General features: G+C 41.4%; 2 protein-coding genes across 2 annotated transcripts in view; one reads left to right on the forward strand and one right to left on the reverse strand.

Annotated features, from left to right (window-relative positions):
• Positions 1–13,401, forward strand: part of LOC309706775 (transcriptional repressor scratch 1-like) — a 409,990-nt gene that overhangs the window by 282,577 nt on the left and 114,012 nt on the right. The gene's annotated exons all lie outside the window — the stretch shown is intronic.
• plxnb1b (plexin b1b) overlaps positions 1–13,401 on the reverse strand; it is a 98,627-nt gene that overhangs the window by 19,543 nt on the left and 65,683 nt on the right. The window contains exons 4-8 of the mRNA XM_082533853.1: positions 11,283–11,465; positions 4,033–4,161; positions 3,685–3,785; positions 2,472–2,604; positions 1,041–1,197 (exon numbers count right to left, since the gene is read on the reverse strand). Coding sequence (XP_082389979.1) covers positions 1,041–1,197; positions 2,472–2,604; positions 3,685–3,785; positions 4,033–4,161; positions 11,283–11,465 — 703 coding nt within the window. The remainder of the gene's footprint in view (positions 1–1,040; positions 1,198–2,471; positions 2,605–3,684; positions 3,786–4,032; positions 4,162–11,282; positions 11,466–13,401) is intronic.

Here is a 13,401-nt window from a genome sequence, read left to right on the forward strand (position 1 = left end):
TATACCTACTGAGATGTGTGTTCAAAGGCTTCCTTTAGAACTGCTCATTCAAATTACATACAGTAAGTGAGGGATTGAACTTATTTGGTTCAGCTTTGGAAAGGCAAGAACAAAATTAGCTCACTTAACCAGAAAAAAACAACAGACCACCTGAGACAGTAAATTAAGGAAGAGTCACAGACAACCTTTGTAGCCTTTAAGGGCCTGTTTGAGACTTGGCTGCAGATTTTCATCTTGTTAGGACTTGTTGTGATGAGGACACGGCAACTTTCAGCCAAAATAAGAACTGATCAAGAAAAAAAAAGTTAAACTCTGCCACGTTTGAAGCGGCTCCGACGAACAGCTGTTGAGAGAGACCAAGAACGGACATACGAGACTTCTTTGATCACTAGTAACAACATGCCACAGACTCCAAACACTCGATTACACCGATGTTGTGCCACAGCTCCCAGTTCAGTCTCTTGCAGTTTGAGGCTAATACACAATATTTATGGAGCAATTATCAGTGTATTTACAACAAAAATGTCAGAATATAACTGTAACCCGACTGATTCCTGGTGAGCCCTACACCCTGAGAACAACAACAAACATGGGAAGCACACTCTATGTGAGAGTTTCTCTCATAACATGAATGTTTGGGTGAATGTGTTCTCTACAGAGGCTTCGGGTTTTCTTTTTTATTTACAGTCTCCTCATTACCACTGACTTACAAGCAGCCTTCACTGCACCAGACAGTCAGGAAACACAAAGCATGTATTTCAAAGCAAGCAGTCCGTGGATGAAACCGGTTTATGCTTTCAAATACAGATTACTCTCTGCTGTGTAAGATGGCCTAGAAAAAATGGATTTGGTTAGCCATTTTTTTCTAGGCCATTCACTGGCATAACAATTGAACTGTAAATGGCATGTCTGGTCTGGTCATGCAAATCCTCCAGGGTGCAGGCAAATCCTCCAATCACAAAGTTGAAACATGCAAACGAGTGAATAAACGCCAACAGCATCAGATTTGCAGGGAAAAACCCCCAATAGAAAACACTCACCTTGTCCTCGAAAAACCAAAGGCACCCTGCTGGTGTCGGGAGAACGGCAGGTGACCCCGGTCTCTGTGATGGTAGCAGGAGTGTGGCTGTCCTGGAAGTAGCAAGAGTACGACTCCCCGTTTTCTAACACGGGAAGTCTTGGGATGGACAGAGACACCTGAGAGAAATACAGAACTGTCATGAGCTGCTGACAGAATGTGGCACAGACCTGTGGCGTTTCAGGGTACAGTGAAGGTCATGCTGAGAGTAAGCGATTAAGCTGTCTGAACACATAAATCCTATCTGTTCTTTTGTAAACGTCCATGTGGAATAATTAGATTTGAAAACTAAATTGCACTCCCCGCTGATGGAGCATGAATCATACTGACAAAGGTTTGGTTTTATGTTTGGCTCCAGCTGCTGTGTTGCTTATTCACGTAATGTTTCTGCTCCTGTAGTACCGGGCGTCTCAAGGACAGGCAAAATTAATGCATTAGATACTGTAACAATAATGGATATCCCATGAATAGACCATCATAAATACAAAGAGGAGCTGCTAACTAAAACAAACCTCCTGTAAACCAGTAGATTTCTGTCAGTTCATCCCAGTGTCACTTGAACACAGCATGTACAGAGCTGCTGTGGTCCTTAGGATTGATTCTCAGTTTGAATCCATGTCCTGCCAGAACTGGTTGAATTTGGTTATTTTTTGTTATCCACTGGATCAGTGGGCTTTTTTCAGCTCGTGGATTCTTGTATCTCACAGAGTAGAAATGCTACACGAGGAGCCTGTTATAAAACTAGCTCCCTAATTGGTCAGTATTAAAAGGTGTACCATGTGTGAGCTGCCAGAAGAGAAAACGATCCTCACTGCCACTACTGTAGCTGTCAGGCTATCACACTACCAGCTATAGGTACATTTAACTCATGCAGCTCCATGTTACAATATTATTATTACATTAGTAATAAATAGTTATATTTCCATTTATATCCTCTGGAACTAGAAATCATTTAGAGCCAGGCAAACACAGGCTGATGGGAGAAACCACAGTGTGGATGTGTTTCTGTTGCCATCTTTCACGCAGATATTGTGCTATGCTAGGACATGACAGGACACAAGCCAGTCACTCTCTTCTTGATACCCTCACACTTAAACCCACTGACATCGTACCCACATGCCCAGGTACACCAAATGTAGCAGCTCAACTGATAAGGGATAACTTGGGAGTGTTTTGGTATGTGAGGAGACTATTATTACAGCCAGAGTGGGGATATCTACAGATTCTGTCATGAAGATTTTCTTCAGAGAAACTTCTAGGAACTTGATGTGGATGATCATGTGGAGTCAACAGAAACCACAATAAGAAATGTGGATCTGTAAACAAAGACCGTCATCCTCAAATCCGTTCTGTTTTGTTTTGCGTCTCGACTAAAGTGAAGACGTAGACCTACCATCTTGCTCTCCTCCCTGCTGAGATTGGAGGGGACGAGGTCCTGGACCACCAAACACTGCTGCTCCATGTCAAAACTCCACAACCATTGCCCTGGGTAGCTCCCACGAGCACACTGTGACTGCAACACACACCTGCAGGGAAAGCAGAGTTAATTATATTCACTGTTTTGCAAGCTGAAGCAAGGCTCCCTAACTCCATTACATATGTCAAAAACACAAGCAGAAGGCCAGTTTCTATCTAGAGTTAAACTAAACGTGGCTCAACCTGTTAGTAGTGGGAATGTACAGCGGCAGCACAAAAAGCAAAATTGCTCATCTTGTTCAAATAAGATTCAGTCCAGTAGTATTTTATTTAAATAGATAAATACTGAAGTAGTTAACGTGCAAACGCTTGTAGGGCAGGTGGTAAGGCAGAGCAAAGGAGAGAGCAGGGAAGGAGAGTCTGACAGAACAGAGAGAGGCACTTTAATCATATTCAGACACAATCCCACCGGAGCAAACCGACTTGGCGAAACACTTCAAAAACTAACAAGCTTGCCAGGAGGTTTCTTGTTTGCTACCATTTTCCTCACATGCTTGCACTGATCTTTATTTTAAGTAACACGAAATAATCTAGCTTATAATACATATCATGATGTAAAACCTGAGCAAACACTGTAAGAAAGTTTGCTTATCAAAGAAACTACGAAGGAAGTAAAACAACAAAGCTTTTCCCCCTTAATTTGTCTGGTATAATGTAGCCTCTAATGCTAGCTGATAGCTTTGCTTTTGCTTTAATTTAAGGTTCTTTTTTAAAGCCGTGTAATCCCACCGGCAACAATTGTTGCCGTTTTAACCCCCTATAACATTAGCAAAATTAAACATACTGTGTGTAGGCCAAGTCAGTAAGGAGTAAAATGCATGATCTCATTTTGCTGGGAAGAATTTGGGATTTAATGGATTCATTTAGACTTTTTCTGCATGTTGAAACTGCTAGAACTCATCTCTTACATCACAGTACAAAGTGACAAACGTGTGACCACTGTGGCTGCTGCTAAGGTAATTTAAACATTCTAAAAAAGAAAGAAGGAAAACACATTTCTGCACTTTTGGCATTTTCTTGGTTTATAATTATATTAATAAACAATAAAATGAATCAGTCTGAACTCCAAATAAATCTTGACTGTTGTATTTTATATTTAGTGTAGCCATAACTGCTGATATCGATCTCACCTTCCCTCCAGGACACACCAGCCACAGTAAGGGTCGTGGGCCAAGAGACAGGAGTGGCAGTCTGGATGCTGCTGACACTCAGCCACTGGCCTCTTCTGCAGCTGGAACCAGGACAACACAATCAAGTTCAGTCATGCAAACCATCCACACTAAGCTCCTAAAAGCTCCTGATTTTAAAAAAATAAAAAAAATGAGAGAATAGGCAGCCCAGATTTCCCAGTGGTCATTAAAATAATCCCAAATACATGCCGCTTTAGCAAAAGAAGTGAGACTGGGTTAGACATGAGGTTTAAAATGATTTATCTGTAAAGAAATGAGGCTATAAGAGTTCAGTTACTGTGTGTGTACCATGTTATGGGTCATGATGAAGAGATGTTCCTGTTTCTGATCCAGGATGAGGTCTGAGCTGATGGCTGCATTCTGCTGTATGGGGGTCACAGAGTACTCCTCAACCTCACCGTTTGGCCCCAAGAACACCTGCAAACATAAATATGAACGATTAGATAACAGGTGAACCGGCTGCTGCCATGAATATGCATCTCTTCACATGCTCAGTTTTAAAAAGGAAAGTGCAGTTATAATGAAAACATAAAAATAAACAGCTTATTTTCCCGTTTTATTCAGAGATGGAACTGCAAAATCCGTCAATTTAACCATTTGTCAAACTGGTAGCTCAAAATGGTCTTTTTAAGGTTGTTGATATTGAAAGGTACTCTGGATTTTTTGCAGTTAGTTGTAAATCTTTAAAACATGTAGCCCCTTTCATCCATCCATCCATCCGCTTCCGCTTATCCTTTTCAGGGTGGCGGGGGGCGCTGGAGCCTATCCCAGCTGTCATAGGGCGAAAGGCGGGGTACACCCTGGACAGGTCGCCAGTCTGTCGCAGGGCCAACACACAGAGACAAACAACCATTCACACTCACATTCACACCTAGTGACAATTTGGATTATCCAATTAACCTATCCCCACAAGCTGCATGTCTTTGGACGGTGGGAGGAAGCCGGAGTACCCGGAGGGAACCCACGCAAACACGGGGAGAACATGCAAACTCCACACAGAAAGACCCCGGCCTGATGGTGGAATTGAACTCAGGACCTTCTTGCTGTGAGGCAACAGTGCTAACCACCGTGCCACCGTGCCCCTTTTCATTATTAGTAAAATATTTTTCTAAAGCTGCAGATTCAGAGGCCTTTTTTATTCCACACGTTCCAGTCAAAACCTGATAATTACATTACCCACACTGTAAATCAGCCATAGTTCTGATATTGTTGTACCTGCAGTGACAATCTGACTTCTTTCTGTTTACATCAGCAGTTCCTTTTCCCCCAACAGCTTCTGACTCAGACTCCTTTTATAGTTTCCCTTTGATTCAATGGAAGAACTCATTTAATGGAAGAAGCCTAATCCAGTTTAACAATTATATGAATCTAAATGGTTGTGATCAGGTATTAAATATATCAAGGCCCACACAACTGATGAGAAACTAAGGTCTGACAGACGACACTGACTCATTCACATAGTTAACAAGGTTGAGGAGGTCTCTGCAGTCCATCAGTGTGCGGCCTCTACGGCTGCTGTAATGTAGGTTAACACGAGTGCACAGCCTGACCAACTGCTCCACATCAGCAGTTTGACGTTATTTACAGCAGCCATCAGATCCAGTCCACCCAGTGCCACAGTCACATATTTCAGTGTGAAAGGAACAGAACAACACCTCAGCTCAGATACTCCGTCGCTCAGTCTTTTTCGAAAAACAGCTTTAGATCATCTCTAAACAGTTGAACAGAGTCAATGAGGTTCTTTCCACAGTGTTCTCTTTACTGACACACTGGAGTCTCCAGGTTTGTTACGCTTTCTTTCATGAATCACATTTTCTACAATAACACGCATACAGCTTTAAACAACACTTAAACATAGCAGCCATCAGGTCTGAAACTGAAGCTGTGTGTTCTCACACACAACAGGAACAAGAAAGGAAACATTTTCACACGGGCCCCATCAGACCTCAGTGACCGGGACACTTGCCAGGTTTAACTTCTACTTCAACTGGGTGAGATATTTTCACCAGTTTAGAGCCGTCTGTAACTGGTCACCAGCAAGAAACTCTTACATCAGCAGGCTCTAGAGATTCAGAAATGATGTGGGTGGCAGTGGGTGGAACCTGTGAAAAACACCCCAGTGTGAGCTTGCCCATCTCTCAAACTGACTGACACCACATCAGAAGGCTGCGTTTTTTCAAAACTTTGCAGCAGTTTGCATATCACACTTAAACTACCAACACGACTTATCAAACCAAAGGTTAACTTATTTGTGTTGGGGTATTTTACAACCTTTGAGTGTGAACACATCAGATTTGTTCGATTTCAGTGTGTTTTGTTCAGTACTGAGTGAATGAATACTAGCTTTGATGTTTTTATATTTATTTATGCTAGAAAGTTTAGGAGGTGTTGGTACAGAGATCACACTGCTCACACTGTGACCAATGCACTGGTTGAAGAGCAGTACAGTTTCTGTGGGTGAAGACAGCATGTATGTAAACAAAGCTACAGTGCATATGTGAAAATGGCTTATGGCTACAAAGGTTTGTCCATCCACATATGTTTAATCTGAATAATGAATGACAATCAATAAAGAAAAGACATTTTCTTGGCCGTTGAGGAAATCCAAGTTCCTGATCTGACAGAGAGCCTCTCGATTTCTTTGGAGATCTAACAGATCTAAAATGCAAATGAGACTGACTTTAATCCGAGCGTCTGAACAAAAACAGATCCCGTTTGGCACCATAACACAGACAGTGTTTCTGTACAAACCACGTCTCAATTAGAAGATAATGCAGAGCTAAACCAACTCTGTTTATACCCTGCGATCATTTCTGTGCTTACACAGAGCAAAAGCTCGATTCCAAAAAAAGTTGGCATTCTGTACAAGATGTAAATAAAAACAGGATTCAGCTGTTTGGCAGATCTCACAAAGCCACATTTCATCAACAAAGAAACACAAAAAAACCAATCAAATCAAAAAAGTTTGGTATCTTGCAAAAGCTCTTAGCTCAGTTTGAATTTGATGGCAGAAAACTGTCTCAAAATAGTTGGAGTGGGGGCACCAACAGTGGTACTGAAAAGAAATGACTGGAAGCTCATTCAGTTCACTGGCAGGAACACGGCCGGGTATAAAAAGACCATCTTAGAGAGGCCAGACGGGCAAGGCTTCACCAATCAGGCCACATCTACAAGTATTTCCCATGATGCTGATGCTTGAGTTTGACTTTAGATTGTGACGCTCGCATTGGATGTGAAATGGATTTCAGTCCTTAACATTTCAATTTCATGTACTGCAAAAACAATTACGCAGTAGATGAAATTAAAAATCAGCAAATTTCAACGCACTTTGAGCACCTGCACCTAAAAACACTGTCATAGTATAAAGTCAGAATTTTGGCTGGCTTCAACAAACATACCAAAGATTTTCTCTGCATTTGGGAGTCACCACATCAGATCATCCACCACAATCAGACCCTCAGACCTTCAACCGATTCCACATGTTGGAATTTCCCCTTTTATTCATACAGTAAACACACACATACATATATACATGTGATATATATATAGATATAGATATATATAGATATATATGTGTATTTTGACCGTCTGTGGCTGCACAGACAAAGTGCTCATTAATGAAACTGACACTGTCTGCTGTCATGATCAATAACTCAATTCTGAATGAGGCTCTCTGTTTTGAAGTGCATGTGTCTGCCAGTCAGCGATGACAGTGCACAAAAGTGGAGCTCTCTAAGGTTTAGCTGGGTTAGTGTGACGTAATCGTACAGAAAACATGTTAATAGGCGTCATTGTGCCGTTTCTGCTTGTGCAGGGGGCCCTGACCACAAGTCACCATTCAGGAAAACCACACAAAGAGCCAACTGTGAGCAGACGAGCTCACGATCTACAAATTCCTCGTAACAAGGGAATTGCTGGGCCAACTGATCTTGTTGCTGAAGTTACGGTTTATCAAAATAAAAACATATTTTAGATCATTCTAACATAATTCTCTGCATCTTTTAGGCTTGCCAGCAACAAACACAAAGTCGGCATCATTCCTTCAATCGCAGACTCTAATCTTGTTGCTTTTTCTGATGGTCGTTTGCGCCAACAACAAGAATCGTCTGTCTTTCCTTGTGTATTACCAAGTTTCAACCTGATCTCCCTCAGAACCCACAGCACTGGATGACTCAGGTACCTCTGAAATCCGACTGACAGCATGTCATCTCCACCGCGCTTCACACAATCTGGTCACCGAGCCGAAAGCTTACAGTTCATTCAATATGAACTGTGTCTGTATTTCTCATGTTTGGTACCCACTGTCACAGAGCTCTGACAAGAGTTCACAGGATTGTGCCAAATATCACACACATTTGCAGCTTTAACAGGTTTAATTAAACAGGGCCAATGAGCACAGAGGTGGACATTCAGCTTTAAGATGATTTTGTTTGCTTTCAGGCTGAATGCTGTATTTTTGTAGCATCAGTAACAACACTGCTCGACACAACAAAAACCAGCTCATTTGGGCTTCTAGTAGATATAATCCATTTTGTCCCCCTGAATCTTTTAATGCAGCCATGTTAAGATGTACAACATACATAAAACAGGCAAACCAAGAAGTGGAGGGAGACCTCGACCAGGAAAGGCACATATCTCTGTCTCCAGATGCAGGAGGAAATTTTAAACTCAAAACGAGCATCTTTGAGGAAGAGGTTGGATTCTACAGCAACAAGGTTCAAAATCAAAAGTGTTTACGGACAGAAGTCATTCTCATGCTTTGCTATTTTAGAATGACACGGAGGTCCGGTTTATTAAATAATCAAATTCAAAACTTGTACACAGAGCTTAACAGTTTTATTAGACCACCACCCAGTGTAAGCTGTGTGCCACAGCTGCCCTAAATTAACAGTAATGGTGATTACCTAAATTGATTTTTACAGTTGACACCAGATATTTACATACACTTCAGAAAAAAAATCTTTTTTTTCTTTACTGTCAAACATCAAATCAGTAATTTTTTGTTTTAGATTAATAAATATTAACACATTTGTTGTATTTGTGAAATGACAGAGTAAAGACAGAGAACATTGTTGTGTATTTTATTATTACTTTCACCAAAGTCAGAAGTATACACACACTAAGTTTATTAACTCCAGATTATTCCATAGAGGAAAAGGAGGGAACACCATCCTGACTGTGAAGCACGGGGGTGGCAGCATCCTGCAGACGGGACTGGTGCACTTCACAAAATACATCATCAGCCAGGAAGTTGAAGGAAGCTTGGGTGCAAATGTGTTTTCCAAATGAACAATGACCCCAAGCATACCTCCAAATTAGTTACAAATGTCTTAAGGACGACAAAGTCAAGCTGCTGAAGTAGTGTGGGCAGCACTGAAAAGGCAAGAAGGCCTACAAACCTGACCCAGTTACACCAGTTCTGTCGAGAGGAGTGGGCCAAGATCCCAGCAAACTGCTGTAGAAAGCTTGTGGAAGGATAAGGGAAACCGTTTTGGGGCAATTCTCTCAAATACAAAGGAAAGTAATAAAAAATACATTTTTTCTCTCCTTATTCTGACATGTCACAAAGACAAAAAAAAAGTGAATATTTATGGATCTGAAACAAAAAGTTTACTCCAATTTGATGTTTGACGGTAAAGGAAAAAAAGTTTGTGTAAATATCTGGTTTCAACTGTATGTTTCTGTAAAGGTTAATCCACCAGCACAAGCTCTTTAATCAAAATGATATTTTTAAGGCTAAAAAATTATCATGAATTTTAATTTAGTATTTACAAAAAGCAGAAAATAGTTAATAACATCATCATTATTTTTTTAACCACATTAAATTTATTAACTTTAATTATTAAACAAAAAATAGTTTCAGTGGCTAAAAGTGATATTAGTAAAGTCCAGTTACCGGCTCACATTTGCATTTAAAAAGGTGAACTCTTAGGTTTAAATAAACAGCATTAAGCAAGAGAGGAAAGATTATAAACAAATTCTCTTATGGAGCAGTGTGGTATTAAAAACACAGAAGCACATTCATTCTCAATAATGAAAGTATCAGTGGATGGATTAGGTGTTTTTCATACTGTTTATTTTTCTGCACTGGTCTCATGTTTCAGCACACTGTTAAAAAGGTAAGACTGCTGCTAGAAACCCAACTCCACCGCCAGCAGGATGATGTTGTAGAGATTACTCCGGGTGTACCAAGTGTAGCCCGTCTGTCTGTAAACACAAAGATTTCAGACCTGACAGCAGAGAGCAGCCAGTGTCTGGAGGTGAACAGAGGGAAGACTTGAGCTCAATGTTTGCTGAGCTGATCTCTGCATATGTACACTACAGTTAATTAGGGCTGCCACGATTAGTCGACTAGTCACGATTACGTCGACTATCAAAATCGTCGACGACTGATTTAATAGTCGACGCATCGTTTGAAGCTTTGTAAGATCCCAAAGGACGCAGGAATAAGTAGTAGGATTTAAGAGTGTAATAACGGACTGAAACAGAAGATGGCAGCACTGCATGTACAAGGATGCCAGCTACCGTTAAACCCCGAAGAAGAAGAAGAAGAAGAAGAAGAAGCTGTGTCCCAGAATTCATAGCGCGGCCCAGCTTAGTTTCCAACAATGGTGGCAGCTAGTTAGTTTTAATGTTACTCTTATTATTCTTTCTGGGTCACAAAATAAACGTTTAACATATTTTCAGGCGAGAATGTAGCTGTGTAAACCTCAAATATCTGCTCAGTTTATCAGGACACCACATATTTTCAAAAGCGCTCCGACGTTTTCGGAGACATCTGTTACCCACTAGCTCGTTAGCGAGCCGGGGGCAAGGCTCACTAGCGCCGTGAGAACACCGGACTCCCCGCAAATCGTTTTCAAACCCACCGCTGTCTTTCGCTACTCAGGTTAAATATATATGAGTCACTTAGATAACTTAAAATGTTATTGTTTGGCTTTTTTTTTTAGTATTTTATTTGTTCCTGAGTAAATCGGTTTGGCTGAGATTAAAGTTATAGTTTTTGCACAGCTGAATAAACATCAAGCAGACAGCTGATTATCAGAAGTGTGAGATGCTCCAGAATATCCTCCAGTGTCCTGTTATATTTTAGATAGCAAGGAGTTTATTAAACTTCACCGAAACAATCTGCAAATTTCATTAAAAATTAATAAACTATCATCTTGTCTTTATTTTTAGTTAGCACAGACCTTAAACACTTAAAGCTGTAAGCTAATGATAGTTATATAAGAGCAGATGCTGCTGGTGCAATAAGCTGTAGTTTTACGTCTAATGGATGATGATCTGATTAGTCGACTAATCGCAAAAATAATCGGTGACTAGTCGACTATCAAAATAATCGTTTGTGGCAGCCCTACAGTTAATACACCCAGCATGTTACTACGGTTCAGGGTTTGAACTCAAAATAACAAGCACAAAAGAACGTTCCACCACAATCTGTGCAGAACATCAAAGTTGGCACAAAATGCTCTTTCTTAAGACCAGAATCCAAGCGCAACCTGTCTGTGCATGTCCTGAAACACGATGAGCCATGTTACCTTGTGTAAGTTCCCTTTGGAGTCTCCCAGGAAGGCGATGGTATGTCCCACTCTGCTGCTGACAGCCACAGCAGTAAGACGGGCAGAAGGGCTGTCTAATATGGTTTCTACTTCCACAGGAATCCGGCTGGCCATGGGGCTGGGGGTGTGGTCGGAGCCGCAGGGGTAGGCATCCAGGGTATTCTAACAGTGGGGGAACAGGAGAGAAAATCCGTTTGCAGTCCGTGTTACGTTCAAGCAAAACACAAATAAAGAACAAATTAAATGTAAACTCCTCAGTTAGTGTTGTGCACAAAGAAGCCCTCGGGTGAGTTGTTATTAAGCCAGTAGCCAAAAATATAACAGCAGCGCTCCTACTGCAGTAAAATCACAGCAGGATGTATTGTGAAAGGGCTGGGGTTTGGGAACAAACTAAAACTATAACACAATATTTGCTTTTTCTCCACAGTGTAGCTCTGGCGAGAGTCCTCGCTCTGGCTGCAGGGCAGTTGTTTTTTGTTCCAGGCCATTTGTTTTTCCACAAGAATGTTACATCGGGGTCATTGCTTCATCACTGGTTGTCCTAACAGTAGGAAATAGAGGGGATGAACCTGAGCCCGGCCTGTCGAGCGCTACTTGTTTTGATGGACTGCGTGTTGTTGGCTGGTGTGGTGTTATGAATAGATTCCTTTTTTGGCTTCATCCTAAGAGAAGCTCAGTAAAAACATGTTTTCAGATGTAACCACTGCACACAGCTTTGAGCCTGACTGTGAACATGTCGCTGACCATATGGGGAGCTTCACAGAGGACTGATTAAGCTAATTAAGGGCCTGCTTTGTCCACATCGGGAGAACCGAGGCATTAGGGGAAAACAAACAAAGAACACTGCATGCTAAGAATAGAGTTCTAAAGTTATGACACCCAGTCTAGGAACATGCCCTGGATGCTTGCATGCGACCTGCTGGTTTGGCTGACGAGTGCTGTGCACACTAGATCATCCGGACTTTTAGCCATAAATTATATGGACAGTAAAAGCACAAGAGAGTAACCATAAGGTCAAAAGACCACTTGAAGTGCATTCCAGCCACTAATGTCAGGCATGAGTCACAAATCCTGATCAGCATTAAAAAAAAAAGCCGTTTCCAGTGGTTCAGAGCTGGTGTGAGACTCTGTCACTGCTACAGATGGAGCATTTGTGGCAAACAGTGAACGGGGATGATTTGCGTGCCAGATTTGACATCCTCATCATATCACGTCTCTTTTCAGCTCCAGATGCCTCCCTACTGTTCGCCTATAACCATCTGCTTTGCTATGATTTACCTGGACTCAAAAACATCTCTCTGTCACACTATGTGCCTGTATCCCTTAATCTTGTTCTCTCTCTCGTCTTTCTTTATCCCTCTTTGTCAGGCCTTGTTAAACACTACCAACTCCACCCCACTAAGTACAGCTAATGCCTCAATCGATCCTCCCTGACCAGTAATTGTATTAAACTGCACCACCTGCTATAGATTCTCCCCTCAAGACAATCGGCTGTGTGTGGCTGCACGGGTTTCTCACATCTACTGCAAACGAGAGAACGATAACAGAGGGATGTCAAGCATTCTGTCCAAATTCAGTGTTCACAAGGATACATACAAAAAGTCAGCTGGATTTAAGAGGTCTAATTCGATACCGTCTCTTAGAAAGAAATTACATTAAATTTCAACTCCTGTCTTGTATAGAGATCCCTCTCTTGGAAGAGGACTGCTGTGCACAGATGCACTAACATTAGCTTTCACTCAGGAGAGTCGTCACTAGAGTACAACAACATGTTCTTCTGCAAACAGAATGATGAAAACAAGGTGAGTGATGGTGCACTGCGTATTAGCTTTCACAGTTAATGGTTTACTGCGTTCACTTTCAGTTTGTGTGAACATTTCCATTCACAGGAAAGAAAATAGTCCAGGAACAAGGAAGGTCTTCATAACCACAAATTACATTTTTACACAATATAATGGAAGGCTATCATTATTCTTGTAGGCAGTAATTTTTCCTTTTAGCAACACCCTCTCAGACACAAACCTACAATTACACAGTGACGCGGGAGCGGAGCTCCGTCACTGAACGCTGACCGCTGAGCAGCTTCACAGAAGAAACT

The sequence above is a fragment of the Aulonocara stuartgranti genome, assembly GCF_965226115.1.
Source record: "Aulonocara stuartgranti genome assembly, chromosome: 5".
NCBI classification, from domain to species: domain Eukaryota; kingdom Metazoa; phylum Chordata; class Actinopteri; order Cichliformes; family Cichlidae; genus Aulonocara; species Aulonocara stuartgranti.